Source organism: Quercus lobata, chromosome 4, assembly GCF_001633185.2.
Source record: "Quercus lobata isolate SW786 chromosome 4, ValleyOak3.0 Primary Assembly, whole genome shotgun sequence".
NCBI lineage: Eukaryota > Viridiplantae > Streptophyta > Magnoliopsida > Fagales > Fagaceae > Quercus > Quercus lobata.
The window spans coordinates 10761561-10789322 of record NC_044907.1 but is presented as its reverse complement, the minus strand read 5'-3'; the positions used below and the strand labels follow the sequence as shown (position 1 = coordinate 10789322).

At 36.4% G+C, this 27762-nt stretch overlaps 3 protein-coding genes across 4 annotated transcripts; 1 reads left to right on the top strand and 2 right to left on the bottom strand.

The window, feature by feature from the left end:
• The first annotated feature begins 510 nt into the window (after positions 1–510).
• LOC115986384 (protein FORGETTER 1-like) lies at positions 511–22795 on the top strand. 2 transcript variants are annotated; one of them, XM_031109325.1, is made up of 15 exons: positions 511–644; positions 733–868; positions 1073–1179; positions 2739–2834; positions 2959–3046; positions 3167–3287; positions 3415–3526; positions 3611–3734; positions 3804–3881; positions 3970–4088; positions 5792–5845; positions 5991–6093; positions 7322–7450; positions 9559–9670; positions 22712–22795. In XM_031109325.1, exons 1-15 carry the CDS (start codon positions 526–528, stop codon positions 22741–22743), a joined length of 1530 nt encoding a protein of 509 aa, XP_030965185.1. In that variant the 5' UTR covers positions 511–525; the 3' UTR covers positions 22744–22795. The 2 variants fall into 2 exon arrangements, with proteins under 2 accessions (XP_030965185.1, XP_030965184.1); XM_031109324.1 differs by lacking the exon at positions 22712–22795 and adding an exon at positions 9866–10293.
• Positions 10265–12346, bottom strand: LOC115986385 (metacaspase-5-like). The gene is made up of 2 exons (XM_031109326.1): positions 11979–12346; positions 10265–11324 (listed from the first exon to the last, which is right to left on the bottom strand). Exons 1-2 carry the CDS (start codon positions 12322–12324, stop codon positions 10417–10419), a joined length of 1254 nt encoding a protein of 417 aa, XP_030965186.1. The 5' UTR covers positions 12325–12346; the 3' UTR covers positions 10265–10416.
• A 219-nt stretch (positions 22796–23014) lies between the features above and the next one.
• LOC115987732 (metacaspase-4-like) lies at positions 23015–25253 on the bottom strand. Its single transcript, XM_031111323.1, has 2 exons — positions 24750–25253; positions 23015–24060 (listed from the first exon to the last, which is right to left on the bottom strand). Exons 1-2 carry the CDS (start codon positions 25093–25095, stop codon positions 23156–23158), a joined length of 1251 nt encoding a protein of 416 aa, XP_030967183.1. The 5' UTR covers positions 25096–25253; the 3' UTR covers positions 23015–23155.
• Positions 25254–27762: the final 2509 nt, after the last annotated feature.

The following is a 27762-nucleotide window of genomic DNA, read 5'->3' as shown; positions in this document are numbered from 1 at the left end:
CCTTGATTCCATTTCTAAGGAGTTCTTTTGTAGTAGTGGAAGTTAAAGCTGAGTAGGACAGAACTGAGAATACGGTGACTTTGAGTAAATGAGGGCATGCATGTTTAGTGAAAGAACCTTATCTCAACTTGCTAGGTTCTGTTTTTCAGTCCTGAAAGACTAAGAACTGTGAACTTTATGTCTGCTTTTCCAGATTGAAGCCATTAGTTGAGTTGTGATACTGTTGTAACTTCCTGAGTCCTTTAAAAGCTCAACAGCTACTTTCTCGTTAACAAAGCCTATCTGTGGGGGAGGTGACTACATTCTTTTAATATGGATAAGAGGGGGAGGGAGAGTAAAAAAGAGGGGGGGGGGGTGTGTGGTGTGATAATTTATTATTGTAATTTGTTGCCTCACGTGTTAATCTTTGTTCTTCTGTGCACTGTCAAGCTTCACTGCTTTTTATACTTGGACATTGGATCTGTTTAGTTAACAGTGGAATCATGGGCAGTTCTGCTGCATCTAATGCTATTATCCTTGTTGACCATGCATGTAACTTTTATGCAGCTTGGAGGGCCTGAAAAAGTGTCAGAAATTACAGGGAGGCGAGGCATGCTTGTAAGGGCTGCTAGTGGAAAAGGTGTAACTTACCAAGCACGGAACACGTGAGTTTGGGTATCCTTTTCCTCATGGTTCTTTGTTTTTTTTTTTTTTCATGGTGGCTAAAAGTTGCTATTTTGTATATTGCTTTAGAAAAGATGTCACAATGGAGATGGTCAACATGCATGAGAAGCAGCTCTTCATGGATGGTAAGAAATTGGTTGCCATCATTTCTGAAGCGGGGTCGGCTGGTGTTTCTTTGCAGGCAGATAGAAGAGCCACAAATCAGGTATGTTTATTTTGTGAAAATTTTTCTCATATGCAGGGCATAGTTTTTCGACTACCTCATCTGCATGCTTACTGCAATTTTCTTCTTAGTAAGAACTGAATATAACATCCCTAGAGGATTCAGATATGTAATTTATTCGCCATTTTCTTTTCAAGCTGTTCCCTTTTCTCATTTTTTTTTTTTCATTTTACTATTTAATGACAGAAAAGAAGGGTGCATTTGACACTAGAACTTCCATGGAGTGCTGACCGAGCAATTCAACAGTTTGGAAGAACTCATCGGTCAAATCAAGCCTCAGCGCCTGAGTACAGGTTACTAAACGCCATATATTCAAATGATAGCTGCAATAGCTTGGCCTAGCAAAAAGAAAAAGAGAAAAGGAAATAGCTTGTGCTCTTTTAACTTTGCGCCAGAAATGAAAGAGAAAAGGCGACCTCTCTTTGACCTATGTCAAATGTGTGTGGTTGTGGAGGGTTTAGGGTGGATCTAGGGTGTAGAATTGTTGATGAAAGGTTAGGGTTCAAGATTGAGAATGGTTGTAGTAGAACAGAGAAGATTTGATTTAGGGTTGAAAAGAGCAAAAAAAAAAAAACATAAGTCGATTTTTTTTCACAACCTGTTAACAGTTCCATGAATAGTATTGCAGGGGAAAAAAAATAAAATCGAAGAGAAAAGGAAGGGAAAAAGATCAATAAGGCTAAAGTGTCTCAATACTCAAAACACTCAATATTTTATTGATCAACTGTAACTTGTTTGAGTACAAAACTCATAGACCCTAACTCTAACTTCTTTTAGTAGAATGAGGACTTCTGCTTCAACTAGTAAACCAAATCCTAATTGAATTAAACCAAAGCCCACAGTTTTGGAGATATTTGGACTGCTATCCCTCTTTGTATCTTGTGGGTTATCTGGAAGGAACGGAATAGCCACACTTTCGAAGGCATGGAACCATCTATTGCGAATTTGAAGCTCAGTTTTTAAGTACTTTCTATGCGTGGATGGCTACTTTAAGTGGTCATTCTTTTTCTAGTTTGCTGGAATTTCTTGATTGCCATACTTTTCAGTGATTTTGATTCACCTTCAGTATTCATCCTGTGTACTGCTTGGTGCTTTTGTCCTTTTCAATTATTAAAATTGTACCTTTCAAAAATGAAACCCATGGCCATAACTATGGCCCATACCCAACAATTGTAGAATTACAAAAATACCCTTGACTCTAGAATGAACAAATAAAACATAAAATAAAATATAAACCCTAGTTAATCACTGTGGACACTTATTCTTGGATTTTGCCTTAACCTTAGGCTTCCAAAGAGGATATTCTTTCTCTAACCATGTTATTTTTTTTATAAGTATTTCTCTAACCATGTTATGGTTATGCCATCCATTTGTCTCTTGACCATTACGTTTTACAACTTTCATGCTTGTTTCTCTTTTTACTAAACTTGCTCTCTATGTACTCTATTTTAGACTTAGGCTCAGTCCTTTAGATTTTAAAGTACCCCTCTATATTTCTTACTTCGTGTTTACTATGCGACTAATTTCATCCACTAAAACTATACTGTCCTCAAAAAAGCATACACTAAGGGACTTCAACTTGAAAGTGTAGTAAGTTCATTCATAATCAACACAAGGAATTCTTGATGCAATCCTATTGTGATAGGAAACTCACTTGTGACATCTCCACTTGTTCTCACGCTTGTTACAACTCCGTTAACTACACAATCCTTATACCCCAGTAATGCTTTTGCCAATTTGAATTAGTTGAGACAGTTGCAAATGGTTGCCGCATTCAAAGTAGATGTCTTTGATGATTTATGGAGTTTTTGAATTTGTTTGACAAATTAATTTTTACTCCTATGCTTTGCAGGCTACTCTTCACTAATCTAGGCGGAGAGCGCAGATTTGCATCAATTGTTGCCAAGAGATTAGCATCCCTTGGTGCTTTAACACAGGGAGACCGCAGGCAAGTTGGGTTTGTTCTGATATTTTGGTTATGAAAGCACTATGTGAATTCAACTTATCAAAAAAAAAACTTATTCGTGAACCCACTGAATCCTGTGCCTTATATGTGGTTGAATACATTGCAGGGCAGGGCCATCTTTGAGTGCTTATAATTATGATAGTGCTTATGGAAAGAGGGCCCTTGTGGTGATGTATAAAGGAATAATGGAGCAGGTTCTTATTTTATTTTATAGCATTTTCCTGACAATAATATCTCTCTTGCTCTCTTTGTGCTAAAACCAGTGGAAAAAATAAGCGGTATACTGTGGGAACTAACAAACTCATACTTTTCAGGATTCTCTGCCAGTTGTACCTCCTGGATGTTCATCGGAAAAACTAGAGACAATCCAAGATTTCATTGTGAAGGCAAAAGCTGCTCTTGTGTCTGTTGGAATAGTTAGGGACACAGTTCTTGGTAATTTTTAATACTAAAACCATCTACTTACAACTGAGTGGAATAAAACCATCTACTTGTTCATATTCTTGTAACTATCACTTTTACTTGGTTTTATATATATGATCGAGTTTTATATTTGGCACAGCTAATGGAAAAGATTCTGGAAAGTTGTCTGGCCGTATTGTTGACTCAGACATGCATGACGTTGGACGTTTCCTTAACCGGATTTTAGGCTTGCCCCCTGATATTCAAAACAGGTCTGTGGGTTGTTGATTGTAAAGTGATATGGTCACTGCAGTTAGAATTGTGCTTGTTATCTTAACACATCCATCGAAACACAGGCTGTTTGAGTTATTCATCAGCATCTTGGATCTCCTTATTCAGAATGCACGCATTGAAGGGAATCTTGACTCAGGGATTGTTGATATCAAAGCTAATGTCATTGAATTGCAAGGAACTCCCAAGGTTAATTCTTCTTCCAAATCTCTCACCGGGTTTTCAAATTTTGTCTTACTAATTTCTTTTTCTGTTCAGACTGTTCACGAGGATCAAATGTCTGGGGCATCAACAGTGCTGTTTACTTTCACTCTTGATCGTGGAGTCACGTGGGAGGTGCCTTTTCCATTCCAAATGTTAAGTTGAGTGGGTTGTTGATTTTGGAAAGTAACTAAACATGTCTAATTCAATTTTCCTGTGTCAGTCTGCAAGTACCATGCTTGACGAGAAGCAAAAAGATGGGCTTAGTTCAGCAAATGATGGGTTCTATGAATCTAGAAGGGAGTGGTTGGGGAGACGTCACTTCATTTTGGCATTTGAAAGGTATTATATTTGGATTTTCTTATATCCATGCTTTTTCTTGTTGAATCTTATATCCATGCAATCATGCACTTATATAAATATAAATTTCCTGTGTACATAATCTACTTTTTGATTTTTAATAAAAATTTTATTACTTATAAAAAATATACATTTCAATAAATAAATCTAAGAAGGAATCTAGAACAACTTATTGTTTTCATGTCTTCTTTATATATATTATTTTTTTGGGGGTTTCAACTTTCTGACTTGTTGGCTTGTCTTCATAAGAATGATACTATTTCTAAAATGCTTAGGGCTTGTTTGGTGTGAGGATTCTTGTTTTTGTTTTCAAAACAATGTGAATATGTTTTTCAAAAAATTGGGTTAGAAATCAGTTTCCAGGGAACAAATTTTTGCATTATGTGTGTTTGGCTGCATTTTTTGAGAATTTTTTTTAAAGAACTGAAAATAAAATTTTTTTGTTTGGGGCCAAAATATTTACAATAATGCCATTGAAAGCAATTTTCAGAGTACTGAAAACCCCCCAAGGGCTGTTTTCAGAATACATGTTTTGAACACTGTATTTTGGAAACTATTTTATTAAAACTGTATCCTCAAAACACCTACCAAACACTAGATTCATAAGTGGGACCCAGCATTCTCAGGTTTCAAAAGCAAAATAATGTATTAAAAACCTTCTACCAAACTGGCCCTAAATTGATACAATAAGAATTTGGATATCTTGTGCTTAAAAACACAAGGAATGTTGCACCACTATGCTCATATTATGGGTGGCAGTTTCAAAGTCAACCAAAGTCATACATATTGAATTTTAGATTAGAGGTACTAGATCTTTGGCAGCGTTCGGATGAGAGGAACTGATGTTGAATAATATTGTTCGTTATGTGTATTATTTATTCCTTAATTTAGGTAAATATTTCTCCCTATCCTATTTTTTTTTGTCCAGTATTCTATTCTTGGTTGTCCTAAAATGCTTTAGTTTTAAAAGTCAACTGTCATTAATTACTCTTTTTCCAATACCCTGCCATTTATATTATTTAAGTATGTGTGTCTATATATATGTGTGTGTGTGTGTATTAAAAGTGGACAAAAAAAGGGGACAGAGGGTGTATTACATTTTAACTAGACTGGACTGTATATTGGTATTATATGGGATTAGCTAATGTTATCATTTTTTCCCCTTGAAATTGCTTGTTATTCATCTTGCACAGTACCATTAAGTAAATATCTACTTTGGTTACTAATTGCTAGAATATGAGTGGCTAGAAACTCCCAAGTCCAGACATGCTTCTCGCATTAAGGGAAGTTATCTTGAGTTAGTTGAACAATATGAATGTAATTTGATGTTCTTATATCAAAACCTATTGTTTCTCTTTGACATGTTGAAATTGCGGGCTTGAGTTTACTTTTTACGTTAAACCATCCCAAGGTCTATATCTGTTGACTATATTTTTTTGGGGTTAAGTTACCTAGTGTGATTTTTTCACTCTACTATTGGAACTTATTTCCTTTTTATTTTGAAACCATCCCATATAGTTTATTCTTTACTAAATCTTACAAATAAAAACCTCAATTGTCATATTTATGTGCACCTGCATTACCAATGCACACTGACGTACACAATAGCATATATATAATTCAAATCAGTAAAGCCACCTGCTTGACTTGCTCTTTTCATTGTTTTGCTCTGAATTGTGTTTCAGTTCTGCTTCTGGAATGTATAAGATAGTCCGTCCTGCTGTTGGGGAGTCAATAAGGTATAGATTTTTTATTTTCATAATTAATAGATTTATATGATAAAAGATCATAACTATATTGTTTTTTTCTTGGTAGTTACCTGGCTTTATTAAGCATTGCACTTTAGCCTCTAATTTCTAACCACCTTATTTTTATGTTCTCCAGGGAAATGACCCTGTCAGAGCTTAAAAACAAGTACAGAAAATTATCATCTTTAGAGAAAGCTCGTAGTGGTTGGGAAGATGAATATGAAGTATCATCTAAACAGGTAGAGAGTGTTGATGAAGTTATTTTTGTATATATAGTCGAGTGATGTCTGCATAGAACAACATTAATGATCAATTTCATATGAATAATTGGCTAATTAGGTGTACATGACTTGATATTGAAAATTGCTATTATATTTGTGATTAAAGGCATGAATTGCTTACTCGCTAACAATGCTGTTCAAGCCACCTTCAACTAGATGTATATGCTGAAACAATGTGGCTCATAATTTCTTTCCACCTAATATTTCCTAAAAAGTCTTGCTGGACTATGAAGATTAACATTTAGTTGTTCCGACTAAACAGGTGGAGACTCATAAATGTTTGATACTGCAAACTCATTATTTTTTCAGCATTATCTAGTTTACACACCGCATGGTGCAAAATTTTTATTTAGCAGTAACGGAATTTTTAACAAAAAAGTGTTGTACAAGACTAAGAGAATCCCAATGTTAGATTATATGTTTTTAATACGAATGCCAAATTTCATGCCAATTGGATGTTTTTTACCATTCGATCCATAAACATATTTTATATGTAGTATCCAAAGTACACTGCCTGTGTACTTGGGGTTCTCCTTTTTGTTTATTCTTATTTTCAATGAAGCACTATTACTTGTAAAGAAAAAAAAAAAAAACTATGTTTTATGTACAATTCTAAAATATGAAAAACTTGAAATGTTAACAAATTTTTTAGATTTAGTAGTTATTGATTTTTAATCATCTTGATATTTTTTAAATTATGTGGAGGGTTTAAGGAGATACTATAATGCAATGTTGGACTGTTCAAAAACTCATCCAATAAAAAGTTATTAAGTGGTGTGGAACGACTGTTCAAAAACTCATCCAATAAAAAGTTATTAAGTGGTGTGGAACTAACATAATTACATTAGGTTATTAAGTGGTGTGGAACTAACATAATTACATTAGGTGTAGCTTAAATTTTAGCCTGTATAAATAAGTAAGAACCCTGGAGTAGTAAGTGCAAAGGATTCCTTGTATTACCTCCTTAACTACTTGAATTTCTCTCTTAAAATTTTATGAGTCTTTAGAATTAATTAAACTGTCATCTATCCTGTACTAGTGCAAGAATCTGTACTGTAGATTTTTAATTTCTAAACCTGATACCCTAAATTAATGGTTGGTGTACATGCCTGTCGATTCTGGTTGTTTTTTTTTTTTTTTTTTTTTTTTTTTCTTTTTCTTGTAGCTTATTTATCTTTATTTGTAGTGCATGCATGGCCCCAATTGTAAGCTTGGTGACTACTGTCAAACTGGCAGAAGAATACAGGAAGTAAATGTATTGGGTGGGATCATCCTTCCTGTTTGGGGCACTATTGAGAAGGCCCTTTCTAAGCAGGTAACCTTGCTTCACCTGCTTCTCAATTAATATATCTGTGCTGGTTTTGTAATTTGCAAAGCAAATAGTTGTTAAAAGGAAGCCTTGTTTTCGAACTTGGTATTAACTGTGTTCAAGATTCAAAAGAGTCCTACTCAGTTCTGCATTTATTTACCAAGAAAATAGAAGGTAAACATTTTTATGTTCAGGTTAAAGTTCAGAGTTCATTGCATCTGAAGGTGAACAAAATTTAGAGTTGGAAGTTGGATATTAATTGTGAAACAAGTTTGTACTAATCCAAAAATTAAAAATTAAAAAAAATAATAATGTGACAAGTTGTGTCATGCAGACACTAGAATGTCAAACTATCTCCATGATTCTAGGTTGTACTCTACTTCAATTGCCTAGTCTATCTTTCTTTCTTCCTTCTTAATAGAGGTTTTGAACACTCTTGTACATGTTCTTTCCAAGATTAACCCATTGGAACTACTTCCCTGAACCTCCCTTTTCTCCACATCACTGCTCAGGTTTTGAGTGAAGCAGCAGAAAATACGATACAGCAAAAGCAAGCTACTTTTATTTTACTAAGTTTTCTTTTAGTTTGTTTCCTTCTTGTCCCCAAAACTATGTCGTCCAACTGATACTATCAAAAGGGGTAGTTTATCCCTTAGCCTAATTGCTTAGTCATTATCCAAATTTCGAAAGGTGATCGAGTTTGTGATGGGGTAAAGGACAAAGTATAATTTTTAGGATAATGTTTGATACAGAAAATTATTAATGTTCAATTCTCAGTTCAAGTCGATTCTTGCCATTGAGAAGGCACCAGTCAAGGGATCCAGGAGTAGATTCTTGGATAAATAAGATATTGATATTGGATGCTTATTTCTCTGATTCTGCGTATTGTAATTTTGAATGCTTGATAGGTGTTCTTAATCCTGGAAAAGGGAATTTGGGAGCTTGAGCTCCATCAAAGATTATTTTTGGGTATTTCGTCCTGATTTGGAATAAGAGTGACACAGGGCAACCAGAACAATTTAACAATAAAATTGAAAGATAGGAAAATAAAGGAATATGACCAATGAGTCCTAGCTTGGAGTCAGCACCAAGGGTGGAATTGTGTTAGCATCAGACCAAAGAGACCAAAGAGACCAAACAGCCATTTGTTTTTTCATTTATCAAAATATCAACCATCTCCTCCAGGAGTATAATAGGTTACTTATAAAGGATTGTTAAACCCTAGTTCTAATTGGCATAGGAAACCTTAATTTCCTTATTTCAAAAATAGCCCTGCTTTCAAATTGAAATACTAATAGTCTAATAAACTACTAGGACCTAAAATATAAAAATGCAATTGACTTGCAAACATAAATAATACTAAATAAAAATCTTCCTGTGTCTCCTGCATCAAATAGTTAATCACAGCTATCTATCCTAATCTTTTTGGGCCATTTGCAGTGTGCATCCTAAATTACAAAATTTTGCAATAAACACCTTTATTTGTGATTATTTTGCAATGTCTACCCCACTGTCCAAATTTATGTTTAATTTCAAATAAATTAAACATATTAGTTTAGGTTTTAGGGTAAACTTAATATCAAATAAGAGTATTGATTGCAAAACTTTAGTAGTTTAGGGTTTCAAGGCAACCCCCCCCCCCCCCCATTTTTTTTTTTTTTTTCGAGTCTTGCTTTGCTGCGTATTGTGTGTGTGTGTGTGTGTGTGTGTGTTTTGGTCAACAATAAGAAATTGAATCCCTATTGACAACCCATTCGGATAAATGTCTGTATCTCTGGTGTCTTTGGAAAGTGAGAAATAGCAAAATTTTCAAGGGTAAGAATTTGGATGCTAGTATGAGGAGAGACAAATGTGACTATATATTAGTCTTTGCATGGCCTTCTCAGATGGGGCGGGTTGGGAATTCTGTGTTTACATGTCTTGTATAGTAATAAGCTACTTCTTTCTGACCCTAATATTTTAGTTCATCATGTTAAAATGTAGAGGTATTAAGACTGTATTTTGGCTTGCTAGAGAGTAATAAATTTTGGCTTGGTCCTCCAATTGTGAGGACTAATGTATATTTTGTTCTACTTAAATAATTACTTATCAATGAGTACTGAAATGTTATGTAGGCTCGCCAAAGCCACAAGCGGCTGCGTGTGGTGCGTATAGAAACTACTGCAGACAATCGCCGTATAGTTGGGCTTCTTGTCCCCAATGCAGCGGTTGAATCAGTGCTTCAAGGTTGCTCTCTCTCTCTCTCTCTCTCCACAACAATATATTATTAATATAAGGGGGAAAGATCCAAAAATACATCTTTAGAGAGCTCATGAATGAAGCCTTCAACTACATTTCTATTGTATCCTGATCAAATTTATTTCTTCTGTGGAATTCACACATGGGGGAAATCAATATAATTTTTATTTGCGCACATTGCAGAATTAGGATGGGTACAAGATATTGACGATTGATATGAACAGCTTTTTGCTCAAAGTGATAGCTGTTTGTATCCGTTATCATTCCTGCCAAGATGCAACATTTTTGAAGCAGGGAACGTAAAATGTTTAAAGGAGCCCATGCAAGGTTGTCACTGAAGAAGAGGAAAGAGGGGAAAGAAAAAGAAAAAGGCATACTCTGCACCATCCAAAGGCACTGTGCAGTCCCATTCATTGTGATTTTTTTGATTCTGGAATCTGGCTCCAATTTTTTTGTGATATAATTTTGTATATTGTCAACATTATCACGAAAGGTGAAAGACGATAGGTTACTAGGCTGTATTGATCATAGTTCTGCTTGAACTAATTTTGTATCAATAACCTTTCTGTTTTAATTTAAATATTAGATGAAATAGAAAATCCTTTTTGAATGGATTAATTTACCAAATCCAAAGCAAAGCAGTACAATTACATCAGACAGACACACCTCACCCAAAAGGGCCAAAACACGTTGTAATTTATTCCCACTATGAATTCATCAAATAAACTTGTAGATCAGCACACAAAAGGAGCATCAACATGATGGTCACTGCAATAGAGGCCGGGTCGCTGGCTAAAACCCTGGCTCTGTAGCAGCTGTCTAGCCCTCAAAACAAGCTCCTGATTGGTGATTTCACCACCTGTCTCCTCGATGATGGTCTGAATTGCATTGCTAAAAGCTCCATAAGCTGCAGCAGCATTGCCTCCAGGAGTAGCATCAGCTGAGGTTTGGTCAGTCTGGCAGCCACTAATCAAAATTCCATTGTCGGGAAGTGATTGCTTCATTGATCCAGCATAAGCCTCTTTCTTGCTACCTACTTGTGTCTCCAGGGCTGGCTTTGAATACCCCTCATTGTTCTCCTCCAGGCTTTGTTTGAGGAAATCTTGAGCCAGACTTCCAACCATTCCCAACAACCCACCACCCTCTCCACTTTCACCTTCATCGAGCCTATGCTGAAGTTTGTTAAAGATTACCTTCATGAACTTCTTCACCTTTGGGGTTGCATCTTCCCCAAAGATGTTGTAAAGTGCTGGCCGTAGCTTCCCAACATCAATGTCATCTTTACCGGTTTTCTGCTTGAGTATTTCGATGAGAGTGGAGAGCGGCAGAGACCTACTATTCACATAGCCGTGCTCCCCATAAGCAATATCTCTGTCAACATCTTCTTCCTTCTCATGATGACGACGATGTGGGATGCGGATTCCACGGGACTCAAATGCATCTTCCACACTCTGTTTCAGGAAATTTCTAAATCCAAATCCAGAGCCTGAGCCTGAGCCTGAGCCATTTCCTTCACGCTTCGTACTCTCCCCAATCTGCTCCTTAGCCTCATCAATGAGGCCACCGCTGTGGCATGAATCAGAGACAATGGTCAACCGGCAACCTTCTGGGATCTGGTCTACCAAATCCCTGAAATCATCATCTGTTTACACACACAGCCCCACTAAACGTTAGCATCTAGCATCCCTTTTTTCTGACCAGGAAAGATGAGATTCAACCATTCAAATGCCATGATCCTTTTGAGCTGTCAAGGAGCTAATAATAATTATGATGAAATTGAATTCTTCCAAGGTTCCAAATTCCAACGCACGTTACTAAATAAAACACTCCCAATATAAAAAATTAAAAAAGAAAACTTTTTTGAGGAAAAATTTCACCCAAGAGACACTGCCATCAAGCATTGGAAAAACAGATCATATTGCCTCTTCCATAAATTTCTCTAAATGTTTTTAATCATGATGTTTTATTTGTAAGGCACATATAGATTGAGAATCAAATAACAAAAAACCACGGGTCACGGATCACGATCCACATCAGTCCTTAAATTCGAGAAATTCAAGAAAGATTTTTTGTTGTCTTTTTTCCAATGAAAATCTAAGCATCATTTAGGAATATACCCTGGGACCATTTCTAGATCATGTTCAAGAATTCCACAATCAGACAAAGAGATCTGAAATCATAGTCATCACAATTATGAAAAAGAAAAAAGAAACCCAATAAAGTAAACAATCAAAAAGGAACTATAACAACACAAACAAAAAAGATTTAAAAAGATGAGAAAGAAAGAGATATTAACCAGTGATGAGATTCATATCACAAGGGACAATGCACTCATCATATCCAGTATCATCATTTTCACCAGTCTCCGCTGGCAGACGAGTCCCGTGGCCACTGTAGTGCACAAACAACAAATCTCCAGGCTCAGCCGATCGCACCAGATCCTGCAAAGCCCTGCGGATGTTTTTCCCTGTTGGCTGAGTGTAAGACTCATCTGTGTCGATCAAAACAGTGATGTCTTCCCCTGAGTATCCATACTTGTCCACCAAGCACTGGTACATCCTCTTCACATCGTTGATACACCCTCTCAGCTCTGCCTTCGTATCTGGGTAGTTGCACCCTATCAGCACTGCCCTCTTTGTCATGATGATCACTCACTGTTTGCTCGAATTTTTTTTTTGCTTTTAACATTATTTTTGAAATATTTTAGTTAGTTATCATGTTTGCAAAACTATATAGCAAACTAGCATCTCTAGACTCTAAACTCGAATTAAAAGGTTCAACTCGGGTTTGTAAGACTCGAATTGCATGTGATGGTAGTTTGATACGGAAAAAAATCCACGTGGAAATCGAGGATTTAAAACTCAAGTTCCCATTCTTTCCATTCCATAAACAAGTTTGTTTCTTGTTCTTCCTCAGTTCTTTTCTTCTTCCTTCCAAATCTGAGTCTTCTTCTTCCTGCCCGATTTGGTCCTCTGTTCTTCTTCCTCCCCTCCTCCTCCTCCTCCTCTTCTTCTTCTTCTTCTTCTCCTTCTCCTTCTTCTTCCTTCCTGATCTTTTCCTCCGTTCTCTGTTCTTCTGTTCCTCTGTTCTCTGTTTCTCTGTTCCTGCCTGATTTGATTTGTTTTGATCTATTTCACTATAGAAATCGAGTCTTGTGAACTCGGATTTACTGTTTACAAACTTGAGTCTATAAGACTCAAGATCTATATGGCAAAAAAACCCTAGATTAGCAAGTGGAACTTGAGTATTTAAGACTCAATATTTAGATTGAAATCGAGCCTTTAAAACTTGAGATGCTAGTTTCCAGTATTGTTTCTAACGCATGTCAACTTATCATATTCTTTCCCTCACTAATGCTATCCTGCAAATTACCTCAAAAGACAAGTCACAATTGATGGAAACAAAAGCTATCTGTAAAGGGTCTCGATGGGTCTATATGTATATCTATATTCTCTTGGGATCTTAAAATAATTTTTTTTCTTTGTCTTTCTAATTTATTTTATTTTGGTGGAAAAGAAAAAAAAGGGGTTTCCAACCACTATTCAAAGTTTTTAATGGAATTATTGATAGTAATAAATAAATTAAAAAATTCTTTATTTAACTTTTCTATTCTGTGAGTGGTGGGAGTCATTCTTTACTACTTGCTATTCATGGGCAGTGTGTTGCCCAGAGAGTTTTAAGCAAAAAATACCATATGAGAGCATAATGGCTTTATTACTTTTTATCTTTTGCACAAAAAAGAGTAAAATTTTCCCCTAAAAAAGTAAAATTTTCCCATAAAAAATGTAAAGTTTTGAATTGACTTTTATTAAAAGGAAAAATTCTAGAACCACAATTAATTCTATATCTATTTTCACAACTTTATGATGTGGCTACAGTTTATAATTTATATCCTAATTATTTAATTTAATGTTTTTTTGTGCCTTTTACACAAATATTAAATCAAAAATTAAAATTGAGTGTTCACTTTATAATTTATATTCTATCAATCATTATAAAATAATGAAAAAAATAGTAATTTATAATTTATATCGTTTTCCCTATTTCCTTGTGTTGTGATGTTAACACCTTCGAGAGACTCCAATTGAGTACTTAATATAAGAGTTTGACTTATCTCTAGTACTTTTTTAATTGGACGTATCATTTTGTTTTAAATATATAATGGCAAGTGGTGGTGGGTTTAATTTCCACATTTTATTTAGTTAGTGGGTGACGTGATAGTCTCTTATTAAAACAAAAGGAGATTCCAGTAAAAAAGTACTGGAGATAAGTTAAACCCTTAATATAACATATGGATACCACTTGACCTAAAAGGCTTAACCCTATGGGTATGAGCTTAACTGTATTCAATTAACCACTTACTTTTCTTATTAGTATTCAATGTGGAACTTCACTCCTTAGCCAACCACACTATTCACACGTGAATATCACAACAAATTTCCCTCTTCATGTGTGAGTCTTCTAGCTACGGAGTCACTAGGGGTACTTCAATTTTAATCTCTCTCTTGAATAGAAGCTTTTTCTTAACAATCCAAGTGTCATACATCACCATCACCAATAGTATGCCCTTTACTCGACCATGGTTAGGGCGAACATTGTAGTCTACCTTGCACAACTATAGGAGTCATTAATAGGTACCTAGTAGAACTCTTTACTCAACCATGAGTGCAGGCATGGGAGTCTTCCTCATTCTACTTGGTGGAATTCACTAACAAACACTTGCCCCCAAACTGCACTGCATGGTGCAATGCTAAATATGACCCAAAACCGCACCAAACCACACTAAGTACACCCCTAATTGCATCCCCACTAATTAGCCTATTCACACTAAAGGTTTTCCCTTTTCTTGATAGATAACTACACCCTTGACTAGAGCTATACTTGTTCGGTCTCACTAGACAACTTTGTTGTGATTCCATCTCCTTCAAATCACCCACCTACTAAATATTCACTTTAAAACCTAAATTTGAATGTGAGCTAATCTTTCTTACCATTATATATATATATATATATATATATATATATTCCTTCCTCTCTCTTCTAGATGTGGTGTGATATGACATTTGTTAATGCTCATTTTTTCTAAAGACTTTAAAAGCCCACAAGGCCCTCTTTGGGTTTATTTGTATTATTTTATCTTGTACATGGGCTAAGCCTATGTATTTTATAAGGAAAAATTGAATGAGTATGATATGGAGGATAAGGAGTGGGCTTATTTTTGGCTACTTATGGACCAATTTGTAAGTCAAGAGGCCCATAAGGAAGCCCATGTGTTGGCCAATAACACAAGAGAAGGCACTAAAATGATAGGTTGGATTATACTTCATTGGGCCACATGTATTCTCTTGGTAAAGAATGAAAAATTAATATGCATAAATACAATTGAAATATCGTATTCATTAAAAATTAAATGACACATCATAGTTTGACCTTGGTTCAACCTCAAAAATCTTGAACCTCTCCATTTTCTGGTTCTTTTAACAATCTGAGTTTCAAAATCATGATTAAAACACTAAGGTTCAACAAAAGTAGATAATTCATGTCCGTGAAATTAGAGCCGTTAAAAAAATGGAATCTATTGTCCATTAGGTTACCCGTTACCACAACATAATAATATTTTTTAAAGAAATTTATTCTTAACATGGCAAGAAGAATGTCAAAAGTTGAAATAAATGCCTCATAAAGATGTTAATCGAGCCCATCATTAGGGCCCATTGTATATGGCCCATATCACAACTGTATTCCCAGTCCACTTTTGTAGGCTTAGGCCTGACTTAACTTTTTAGTTTGACCTGTAGACTGCTTTTTAACGAATGAATGTTCTTTATTTGGTATCAAAAAAATGGGATTAGGGCAATCCTGTCTTTTAATCCATGCAATTCAAAGGAGCATCCTACCAACCTATACACAAATACACATAATATTTTTCCAAACCTCCATTTAGGTACAATGTAATTTACCCATTTATTTTTTACTATAAGAAATGAATCATTTCCATCTCACAGCAAATAAAGAGGATCTTGATCTAATATTTTATATATAGGTTGCAGTTTAAAACTTCTTGAGCATTGGGATTCCTCTAGAAGTGAAGAAGAAGAAAAAATCATTGTACTTTTTTCCCTTCTCCCTTGCTACATAGAATACTGTAAAAATATCTCACTAAGGAAGTGATTAATAATTCTCATGAGATTATATGCTCAAGTAATAATGAAAATCACTCTTTAATGATTGTTTGTAAGTGTAGCACTCTTATAAAAAAGAAAAAGAAAAAACTAAGTGTAGCATTAATAACTTTCATAGAACTATATAAAATCTCTCTTTAATAGGAACCAATCAAATTCTCTAACATTTTGGGACAAACAAGCCTATTGCTTCAAGACTTCAATCCTTCAATTTATTTGAATGCAAAACTGTGAACATAAAATGCTTCAGCTAACCACACCCATCAACGAAGATGGGGCGGGCTGGGAATTCTGTGTTTACATGTCTTGTCTAGTAATAAGCATACTTCTTTCTGACCCTAATATTTTAGTTCATCATGTTAAAATGTAGAGGTATTAAGACTGTATTTTGGCTTGCTAGAAAGTAATACATTTTGGCTTTGGTCCTTCAATTGTGAGGACTTTTTTGTTTTTTTGTTTTTTTGTTTTTTTTGATAAGAAGACTTTCATTAGACCTGAAATTAAAATACAACAAAGCACAGAGAGCAGCCTAGTTCCAAGCGATCCATGTGGATCAGGTTTCTCACTACTGGAGGAGACACCTCTCCACACCTAGTTAATATCATTACATCTAGCAAAACGGGCAAGCTCATGCGCTATCCTATTATAATCCCTTTTCAGGTGCCGGACCTGCCAGCTGCTAAACCCTTCAAGGAAACTAAGAATACCATGGAAAATATAGTCGATTTCTCCTCTGAAATCCTTGAAAGAAATGCTTTGAACTACTGAGAGTGAATTAGATTCAACAATAATTTGGTGAAGGTCCATTTCCTTTGCAAGTAGGATCCTTGCCTTGATTGCTAAAGCTTCAGTCTCCCCTACAGAAAAATTGCCTGGAAGTACTCTACAAAGTGCAGCAACAACCTCTCCTCTAAAGTCCCTTATAACCATTCCTATACTTAAACGCCTTCCATCATCTGCAATTGCCCCATCAGCATTTATCTTGTATACCCCAGCTGGAGGCTTTTTCCAACAAACCTCACAGGACGAAGGACCCAACAAAAAAAAAAACATCGCAGCTTGTTTATAATCAAAGAGCATACTTACTGCATAATTCTAGACCTGATCAGCCCCTTGATTGACTGCCTCCAACGCTCTTAAGTTTCTATTATGCCAAATTGCCCAAGCTACCACGACCAAAAGCTCCAGGTCTCTAGGAGTTCTTGTATATAAAAGTTTTAAAGCCAAATCAGAGAAATCTAGATTTTCAACCCCAATAACAATTGGACACTCCTTCCACTGATCCCATATTTCCTTCACAACACCACATTTGAAGAAAGCGTGGAGAATAGATTCAGCTTCCAGTCCACACACGGAGCACATTCCATCCTTGTTCACCCTTCTCCTTCTTAAATTTAACATCATTGGCAAGGCATTAACACAAACTTTCCATGTGAAAATTCTTATTTTTGGGGGGATTTTTAATTGCCAAATCCGCTTCCAAATGGGTGTTCTAGGATCACCATGAGAGCACTCTCCACTTCCTGATGAGTTTATCACAGTGAGGGCAATGTAATATGCACTTTTCATTGAAAATTACCCCCTTTTGTTTCCCACCCAAATTATTTTGTCATCTGGAAGATTATAGCTCAGTGGAATATTGAGGATTGTTTCTACCTCAAAAGGGAGGAATAAAGTCTTCAATGTATCAACCTTCCATCTTCTAGTATCTTCATCAATTAAGGCAAAAACCATAGGGAAATCATCAAAAAGCCGAGGGGGAGAGATTACCTTAAAGGTTGTTGGGGTGGGGAGCCACTTGTCCTCCCAAATATGAATTATCCTTCCATTGCCTACTCTCCATCGAGTACCCTTCCGGATCACTTCCAGGCCTTTAAAAATACTCCTCCATGTATAAGAAGGACTGCAACCCAGCTTTGAATTTAAAACATCCCCATTTGGGTAGTACCTAGCTTTATAGACTTTGGCACAAAAAGAGTCCGGATTTGACAAGAGTCTCCATCCTTACTTAGCAAGCATTGCTAGGTTAAAGGCTTGGAAGTTACGAAACCCATTCCACCATTTGACTTCGCTTTACACATTTTCTCCCAACTCACCCACGCAATTTTTGACTCTTCTTGTCTTTGCCCCCACCAGAATTTTCTTATCATTCCTTCAATCTCCTCACATAACCCTTTCGGGATTAAGAAGCAGCTCATAGTATAAGTGGGTACCACTTGCGCTATGGCCTTTATCAGGATCTCCTTTCCTCTAATGGACAATAATTTTCCCTTCCACCCTGCCAATTTCCTCCCAACCTTTTCCTTCACTTTTGCAAATACTTCGGTTTTAGATCTTCCAATAATGGACAGAAGCCCCAGATATTTACCATGCCTAATGTCTTGCATTGGGCCAAGGATGTTTAACACCTCACACCTTTTTTCATGAGGAGTGTTGTGATTGAAGAAAACAAAAGACTTCTCAACATTTACTTTCTAACCAGAGGCAGCTTTGTAAAGCTCAATGATCTCAATGAGTTTATGGCATTCTTGATCAGTAGCTTTGCAAAACAGTAAGCTGTCGTCCACAAAAAATAAATGAGTAACCATAGGGCATCCCCTGCAAATAGAGATTCCACTCAACATATGATTCCTTGCTGCATCCTTAATTAATGATGAGAAACCATCTGCACATAACAGAAACAAGTAAGGAGATAAAGGGTCTCCTTGTTGGAGACCTCTTGTAGGGAAAATACATCCATGGACCGCTCCATTGATAATCACAGAATAGGAAACAGTAGTAATGCATTGCATAATTAGTTGAATCCATTTTTCATGGAAGCCCATTTTTTCCATTACTTTCTCAATAAAACCCCACTCCACGCGATCATAGGCCTTACTCATGTCGAGCTTAACCGCCATAAAATTTTCTTTCCCCTCCTTTTTATGTTCTAGATAGTGCATTAATTCAAGGGCGACTAAAACATTGTTAGTAATGAGTCTCTCTGAAAGAAAAGCACTTTGGTTTTTAGATATAATCTGAGGGATGATGTTTTTTAGGCGGTTTGCAATTACTTTAGATACCAGCTTATATACTACACTGCTTAAGCTTATTGGCCGAAAATCAGACATTTTGGATGGACTATTGATTTTTGGGATCAAGGTAATGTTGGTTCTATTTATATCAGCAATTGACATATTAGAATTTAACACATTCAGAACCATACACGTAACATCATTCCTTACCACATCCCAATATTTTTGAAAAAAGATAGCAGACATACCATTAGGTCCTGGGGCTTTTGTGGGGTACATTTGTTTCAGAGCTGCTTCCACTTCTTCCCTTGTATATGTTGAAATCAATCTCTGATTCATCTCATCAATTACTCTGGTAGGGATTGTATCAGTGACTTCTGAAATTCTGCTAGGGTGAGAGGTAGTAAACAGTGTCTCAAAGTAAGAAATAGCCGTTGCTACAATGCTCTCATTTGTATTACACCAGTTTCCATGCTCATCCCAGATGCCACTAATTGTATTTTTCTTTCTCCTCTGAGAAGCCTTCGAAAGAAAAAACTTTGTGTTGCGATCCCCTTGACCATACCAAAGAACTTTTGACCTCTGATGTCATCATATCACCTCGCAATCAAGAAGATCATTAATCTCCCTTCGTAAACTGTTTATCTCCTTCCCCATGATTCCGTTTCTATCTTGGAGAGTCAACTCATTGAGAGCTTTCCTTTTGCTCTAGATATGCTTAGGCACATAACCAAAAACCAACTTATTCCATCTCACCAAATCTGCTGAAAAGTTTTGAAGACATGTAGCTATGCCTTTAGGTGTGCCTTGGTGCAAGCACCCCTCCCAAGCATTTTTTATGATTTCCTTACAATCCTTTTTTTTTGTCCACATTTCCTTGAAATGGAACCTATGCTTTCGTGAGGGCTACACAGCAATGGAGTCAACAATCAACAAAGCACAATGGTCAGAGGTCGAATCTACCAAATGGAGGGTTCTTATTCCATTGAAATAGTTAATCCACTCGTTGGTGGTGAGAGCTCAATCTAACCTCAGATATATGTGGTTTTCCCTTTCTTGCATGTTACACCACGTGAAATCAAGACCACTATACCCCAAATCTTTAAAACCACAGGCATTAACCACCTCCCTAAAGCCATCCATTTGCTTTTGGGATCTTGGAGCCCCCCCCCCCCCCCCCCCCCACACCTCCCAAATCTTTTCCTCCCCAGATAGAATCTCATTGAAGTCACCATAGCACAACCAAGGGAGTTGAAATTTTCTGTTCAAAGCAGCAAGTTCTTCCCATGACTCCTTCCTTCTATATGCCTCTAGGTTCCCATAAAAACCTATAATTCTCCACCTGAAACCTGAACCTTGTTCTGTGATAATCGCATCAATAAAGCTTCTGGAATATCTCATGATTTCTAAATCAACTTCTCTTTTCCACAACATTGCTAAACCTCCTCCTCTACCCTTTCTAGGCACAATAAGCCCATTAACAAAATTGATTTTTTCCATTACTTTTTCCATTGCTTTCTTTATTTTTGTTTCCGAAAGGAAAACAATTTTGGGATCCCACCGTTGGACTAATTCGCCCAACACTCTAACTGTCTGGAGGTTCCCAAGCTCTCAGCAGTTCCATCCTAAGGAAATCATTACTCTCAGCGGTACTGCCTAGTAGCCACTGACGTTTCCTCACAAATTTTCTCTTTTTTCTTACCTTCACCATCACAGCTTTTCTTTTGGAACCGGCCTTCACTTTCTGCTAGCTCCTTTGTATTCTCACGCCTCTTCATACCCACTAATACCTCCTAGGTCTTCATGCTAGCTTCATAGGCCAACCTCCATAGCAATCTTTTTTAAATTCCCTTTACCCGCCCCACATTTTCCTCTACTTGGGCCGACTAGCACATCTCCACTTTCATTGTTTTCCTTGCTTGTCATGGGCTTAAGTGGACTTGTTACTTCTTGCTCATCCTTATTGGGCTTCATGGACTGGCCCACTATTGATAACTCTTCCTCGTTAGTTTTGAACAACTCCTTGACTAGAAAACTTTTAGTTACCTTTTGTGCAATACGTGGCCCCTTTTCCTTGCTTAATTCCTGCTTCTCAGATTCAAAGTTGTCCCATCCACTCTGGTTGCTTGCTACACACCAATCTGACCTTCCATCATGTCTCTCTTTTTCAAAATTTTTCCTTTCTTCGAGGTTGTCTTTTCCATCTAGGCTACCGCTCCCTTCATTTCCACTTTGAATGGAAACAACTAGGTCCCCCACCGTGGTCTGGGACTTTGTTCCTGGCTCACCTCCACTCTTTGGTTTGTGACTTCTACTTCTCGAGGCTCTGGATCCTTCATTTGTTCCTTTTGATGTTCCCCCTACCCTCATCCACTCTCCATATTGACGCTCCAATGGTTGCTTCTCAATCACCATACCACAATGCTTTTCATCATGTCCAATCTTTCTGTAGGTGAAACAGAATGTGGACAATCTCTCATATTTAAAAGATACCCAACATCTTTCTCCATCCATATTTGTAACATATCCACCCCTTCTTAGTGGTTTCTCAATGGGTAAGTCTACCCTTACTCGCATACTCGCATAAACTTAGCTTGGTCTGCTTGCCATGACTGTTTGTCTACCTTAATGACTCTTCCTATCTTGCCACCAATACACGTCCAGCTTCTTCTGTCGTATGCTCGAATGGTAAGCCCCAAACTTGGACCCAAAATGGTGCATGAGTGAAGACCAAATTGGCTGATGATAAACCCCTTCTCCATCGACATAAGAGCAGGAGATTATTTTCGAAATTCCAAGGCCCACTTCTCCCCACCCACTCTAGTTGATACATTGAACTTAATTTGAATTGCAAGATATTATTTCCAATCTCAACTATTCTAAGGTCAGAACCCATCTTCCATGCCGATCTCAAAGTATTCTTAAGGGCTCGCTGATTTTGATGGCGATCTACCAGCAATCTCCCAAACAAACTCAGTGCACATTCTTCCAGCAAGTCTGGTGTGCTATTGGATGATATGAAAATATCTTCCTCCTCTTCTTTAGGAAGCTGTAGGTTTTTTAGGCTGTCAACGATGGTTTTCTCCATGTCATGTGGTAAAATAGAGGTGAGGTAGTAAGAAAAGAAAACTAGAAAAGTGAGAAGGAAGCACCCTTAGGCTCTAAAGCTTAAGGGAGAAAAGGCTCGCTCCATGTTGAGAGAGAAGGAACTCCTACAGGGGAGAGAAAAAAGAGATCATGTTTTCCCCATGAATGATTCTTTTTCAATTCAATTGTGAGCACTAATGTATATTTTGTCTACTTAAATAATTACTTATCAATGAGTACTGAAATGTTATGTAGGCCCCCCAAAGCCACAAGTAGCTGCATGTGGTGCATATAGAAACTACTGCAGACAATCGCCGAATAGTTGGGCTTCTTGTTCCCAATGCAGGGAAATAATTGTGTACTCTCTGAGTATCATAAATGCGTACTCCCTCCTCTCACATGAACTGTAGATCTCATTAATTAAATTCATGATGGGACCCACCATTCATGTAAGAGGGAAGAATGATACTCCGAGAGTACTTAATAATTTTCCCCCAATGCAGTGGTTGAGTACTTAATAATTTTCTGCTTCTCTCTCTCTCTCTCTCTCTCTCTCTCTCTCTCTCTCTCTCTCTCCACAACACTATATTATTGATATCAAGGGGAAAGATCCAAAAATACATCTTTAGAGAGCTCATGAATGAAGCCTCCAACTACATATCTTTTGTATCCTGATCGAATTTATTTCTTCTGTGGAATTCAAACATGGGGGAAATCAATATAATTTTTATTTGCGCACATTGCAGATTTAGCATGGGTACAAGATATCGACGATTGATATGAACAGCTTTTTGCTCAAAGCGATAGCGGTTTGTATCCGTTATCACTCCAAAGGCACTAAAGGCATACTCTGCACCATCCAAAGGCACTGTGCAGTCCCATTCATTGTGATTTTTTTGATTCTGGAATCTGGCTCGAATTTTGTATATTGTCAACATTGTCACGAAAGGTGAAAAGACGATAGGTTACTAGGCTGTATTGATCATAGTTCTGCTTGAACTAATTTTGTATCAAAAACCATACTGTTTTAATTTAAATATTAGATGAAATAGAAAATCCTTTTTGAATAGATTAATTTACCAAATCCAAAGCAAAGCAATACAATTACATCAGACAGACAGACCTCAACCAAAATGCCAAAACACGTTGTAATTTATTCCCACTATGAATACATCAAAAAAACTTGTGGATCAGCACACAAAAGGAGCATCAACATGATGGTCACTGCAATAGAGGCCGGGTCGCTGGCTAAAACCCTGGCTCTTTAGCAGCTGTCTAGCCCTCAAAACAAGCTCCTGATTGGTGATTTCACCACCCGTCTCCTCGATGATGGTCTGAATTGCATTGCTAAGAGCTCCATAAGCTGCAGCAGCATTGCCTCCAGGAGTAGCATCAGCTGAGGTTTGGTCAGTCTGGCAGCCACTAATCAGAATTCCACTGTCGGGAAGTGCTCGCTGCATTGATCCAGCATAAGCCTCTTTCTTGCTACCTACTTGTGTCTCCAGGGCTGGCTTTGAATACCCCTCATTGTTCTCCTCCAGGCTTTGTTTGAGGAAATCTTGAGCCAGACTTCCAACCATTCCCAACAACCCACCGCCCTCTCCACTTTCACCTTCATCTTGCCTATGCTGAAGTTTGTTAAAGATTACCTTCATGAACTTCTTCACCTTTGGGGTTGCATCATCCCCAAAGATGTTGTAAAGTGCTGGCCGTAGCTTCCCAACATCAATGTCATCTTTACCGGTTTTCTGCTTGAGTATTTCGATGAGAGTGGAGAGTGGCAGAGACCTACTCTTCACATAGCCGTGCTCCCCATAAGCAATATCTCTGTCAACATCTTCTTCCTCCTCCTCATGATGACGACGATGTGGGATGCGGATTCCACGGGACTCGAATGCACCTTCCACACTCTGTTTCAGAAAAGTTTTAAATCCAAATCCAGAGCCTGAGCCTGAGCCATTTCCGTCACGCTTTGTACTCTCCCCAATCTGCTCCTTAGCCTCATCAATGAGGCCACCGCTGTGGCATGAATCAGAGACAATGGTCAACCGGCAACCTTCTGGAATCTGGTCTACCAAATCCCTGAAATCATCATCTGTTTACACACACAGCCCTATTAAGCGTTAGCATCTAGCATCCCTTTTTTCTGATCAGGAAAGATGAGATTCAACCATTCAAATGCCATGATCCTTTTGAGCTGTCAAGGTGCTAATAATAATTATGATGAATTGAATTCTTCCAAGGTTCCAAATTCCAACGCACGTTACTAAATAAAGCACTCCCAATATAAAAATAAAAATAAAAATAAAAAATAAAAAATAAAAAAGAAAACTTTTTTGAGGAAAAATTTCACCCGAGAGACATTGCCTTCAAGCATTGGAAAAACAGATCATATTGCCTCTTCCATAAATTTCTCTTAGTGTTTTTTATCATGGTGTTTTATTTGTAATGCACATATAGATTGAGAATCAAATGACAAAAAACCAGGGGTCACGGATCATGATCCATATCATTCCTTAAATTCGAGAAATTGAAGAAAGATTTTTTGTTTTATTTTTTTTTCTAATGAAAACCTAAGCATCACTTAGGACCATTTCTAGATCATGTTTAAGAATTCCACAATCAGACAAAGAGATCTGAAATCAAAACTCATCAGAATTATGAAAAAGAAAAGAGAAAAAAGAAAAAAGAAAAAAGAAACCCAATAAAGTAAACAATAAAAAAGGAACCATAACACAAACAAAAAAGAAGATTAAAAAAGATGAGAAAGAAAGAGATATTAACCGGTGATGAGATTCATATCACAGGGAACAATGCACTCATCATATCCAGTATCATCATCTTCACCAGTCTCCGCTGGCAGACGAGTCCCGTGGCCACTGTAGTGCACAAACAACGAATCTCCAGGCTCAGCCGATCGCACCAGATCTTTCAAAGCCCTGCGGATGTTTTTCCCTGTTGGCTGAGTGTAAGACTCATCTGTGTCGATCAAAACATTGATGTCTTCCTCTGAGTATCCATACTTGTCCACCAAACACTGGTGCATCCTCTTCACATCGTTGATACAACCTCTCAGCTCTGCCTTCGTATCTGGGTAGTTGCACCCTATTAGCACCGCCCTCTTTGTCATGATGATCACACACTGTTTTTTTTTCTGTGTTTTGCTGATGATGTATAAAGTGAAAGACAAGTCACAAGATGATGGAAACAAAAGCTATCTCAAAAGGGTCTCAATAGGTCTTTATGTTTATCTATATTCTCTTGGGATCTTAAAATATTTTTTTTTCTTTGTCTTTCTGACTTATTTTATTTTGGTGGAAAAGAAAAAAAAAAGAAAGGGATTTCCAACCACTATTCAAAGTTTTTAATGGAATTATTGATAGTAATAAATAAATTAAAAAGTTCTTTATATACCTTGTCTTTTCTTTGAGTGGTGGGAGTCATTCTTTACTACATTGCTATTCGTGGGCAGTGTGTTGGCCACAGAGTTTTAAGCAAAAAATACCATAGAGAGCAAAATGGCTTTATTACTTTTTATCTTTTACACAAAAAAAAAAAAAAAAGAAGAGTAAAATTTTCCCATAAAAAATGTCAAGTTTCGGATTGACTTTTATTAAAGGGAAAAAATTCTAGAACAACAACCAATTCTACATCAAAAATTAATTCTATATCAAAAATTAAAATTGAGTGTTCACTTTATAATTTATATTTTATTAATCATAACTTTTCATAATTCTTTTTTTCATTTCCTTATAAAATAATGAAAGTTTAAATGAAAAAATATAGCAATTTATAATTAATATCATTTTTCATATCTCCTTGTATTGTGAAGTTAACAGCTTTGAGAGATTCTAATTGAATAGTTAATATAAAATGCTAAAATACCACCTGACTCAAAAGGCTTAAGCCTATTGGTATGAGTCCAACTGTATTCAATTAACCTCTCACTTTTCTTATTAGTGTTCAATGTGAGACTTCACTCCTTAGCTGATCACACTATTCACATGTGAATATCACAACAAATTTCCCCCTTCATGTGTGAGTTTTCTAGCTACTGAATCACTTGTGGTACTTTAATTTTAATCTCTCCCTTGAATAGAAGCTTTTTCTTAACAATCCAAGTGTCATACATCACCATTACCAATAGTATGCCCTTTACTCGACCATGGTTAGGGCGAACATTGTAGTCTACCTTGCACAACTTTAGTTGTCACTATTAGGTACCTGGTAGAACTCTTTACTCAACCATGGGTGGAGGCATAAGAGTCTTCCTCATTCTACTTGGTGGAATCCACTAACAAACACTTGCCCTTAAACTGCACCGCATGGTGCAATGCTAAATATGATCCAAAACCGCACCAAACCACACTAAGTACACCCCTAATTGCATCCCCACTGATTAGCCTATTCACACTAAAAGTCTTCCCTTGACTAAAGATATACTCATTAGGCCTCACTAGACATTAACTTTGCTATGATTTCATCTCCTTCAAATCACCCACCCACTAAATATTCATTTTAAAACCTAAATTTGGATGTGACCTAATTTTTCATACCTTTATATATATATATATATATATGTATATATGTGTGTGTATTCTTTCTCTCTCTTCTAAATGTGGTTTGATATGACATTTGTTAATGCTCATTTTTTCTAAAGACTTTGTTTTTTGGCTAATATTTTTTTCTAAAGACTTTAAAAGCCCACAAGGCCCTACCTCATTGGGTTTATTTGTATTATTTTATCTTGTACATGAGCTAATGTATTTTGTAAGGAAAAATTGAATGAGTACGCCATGGAGGGTAAGTAGTGGGCCTATTTTTGGTTACCTATGGACCTACTTGTAAATCAAGAGGCCTATAAACAAGCCCATGTGCTGCCAATAACACAAGAGAAGGCATTAAAATGATAGTTTGGATTATACTTTATTGGGCCACATGTATTCTCTTTTTTAAAGAATGAAAAATTAATATACATAAATACAATTGAAGTATCATATTTATTAAAGGGTCATGCTAACGAGTGCTCTTAGGGTATTGGTTAACAATCTATTTTAAAAAAAGTTTTGACACCATTTTTATAAAAAATGAAAAAAGTTGTCAAAATATTAATTGTTTTTTTTTTCTTTTCTCATAAAAACTTTCTTTAAATAAATTATTAACTAATGTTCTAAGGGTATTTGTTAGCATTTCCTTTCATTAAAAAAGTTAAAATGACACATTACAGTTTGATCTTGGTTCAATATCAAAATTCTTGAATCTCTTCTTTTTTTGGTTCTTTTAACAGTTCAAGTTTCAAAATCATGATTAAAACACTAAGGTCCAACAAAGGTAGATAATACATGTCCATGAAATTAGAGCCATTAGAAAAACAGAATCTATTGTCCATTAACAATTCCTAGATTACCCGGTACCACAACATAATAATATTTTTTAAAGCAATTTATTCTTAACATTGCAAGAAGAATGTCAAAAGTTGAAATAGATGCCTAATAAAGATGTTAACAGAGCCCATCAATGGGCTTAGGACAATCCTGTCTTTTAATCCATGCAATTCAATGGGGCTTCCTACCAACCTATACACTAATACACATAATATTTTTCCAAACCTCCATTTAGGTACAGTGTAATTTACCCATTTATTTTTTACTATATGAATTGAATCATTTCCATCTCAAAGCAAATAAAGAGGATCTTGATCTAATATTTTATATATAGGTTACAGTTTAAAACTTCTTGAGCATTGGGATCCTCTAGAAGTGAAGAAGAAATAAAAATCATTGTACTTTTTTCCCTT

Bases quoted from the DNA above. Each gene is read 5' to 3' on its own strand.
- LOC115986384 (XM_031109325.1), top strand. From the start codon at position 526: ATGCATGTAACTTTTATGCAGCTTGGAGGGCCTGAAAAAGTGTCAGAA. The intron at 3,527-3,610 runs GTCTGTGGGTTG...ATCGAAACACAG, and splicing joins CCCCCTGATATTCAAAACAG to GCTGTTTGAGTTATTCATCA. The intron at 6,094-7,321 runs GTAGAGAGTGTT...CTTTATTTGTAG, and splicing joins ATGAAGTATCATCTAAACAG to TGCATGCATGGCCCCAATTG.
- LOC115987732 (XM_031111323.1), bottom strand. From the start codon at position 25,095: ATGACAAAGAGGGCGGTGCTAATAGGGTGCAACTACCCAGATACGAAG. The intron at 24,061-24,749 runs GTTAATATCTCT...GTGTGTAAACAG, and splicing joins TGATATGAATCTCATCACCG to ATGATGATTTCAGGGATTTG.
- LOC115986385 (XM_031109326.1), bottom strand. From the start codon at position 12,324: ATGACAAAGAGGGCAGTGCTGATAGGGTGCAACTACCCAGATACGAAG. The intron at 11,325-11,978 runs GTTAATATCTCT...GTGTGTAAACAG, and splicing joins TGATATGAATCTCATCACTG to ATGATGATTTCAGGGATTTG.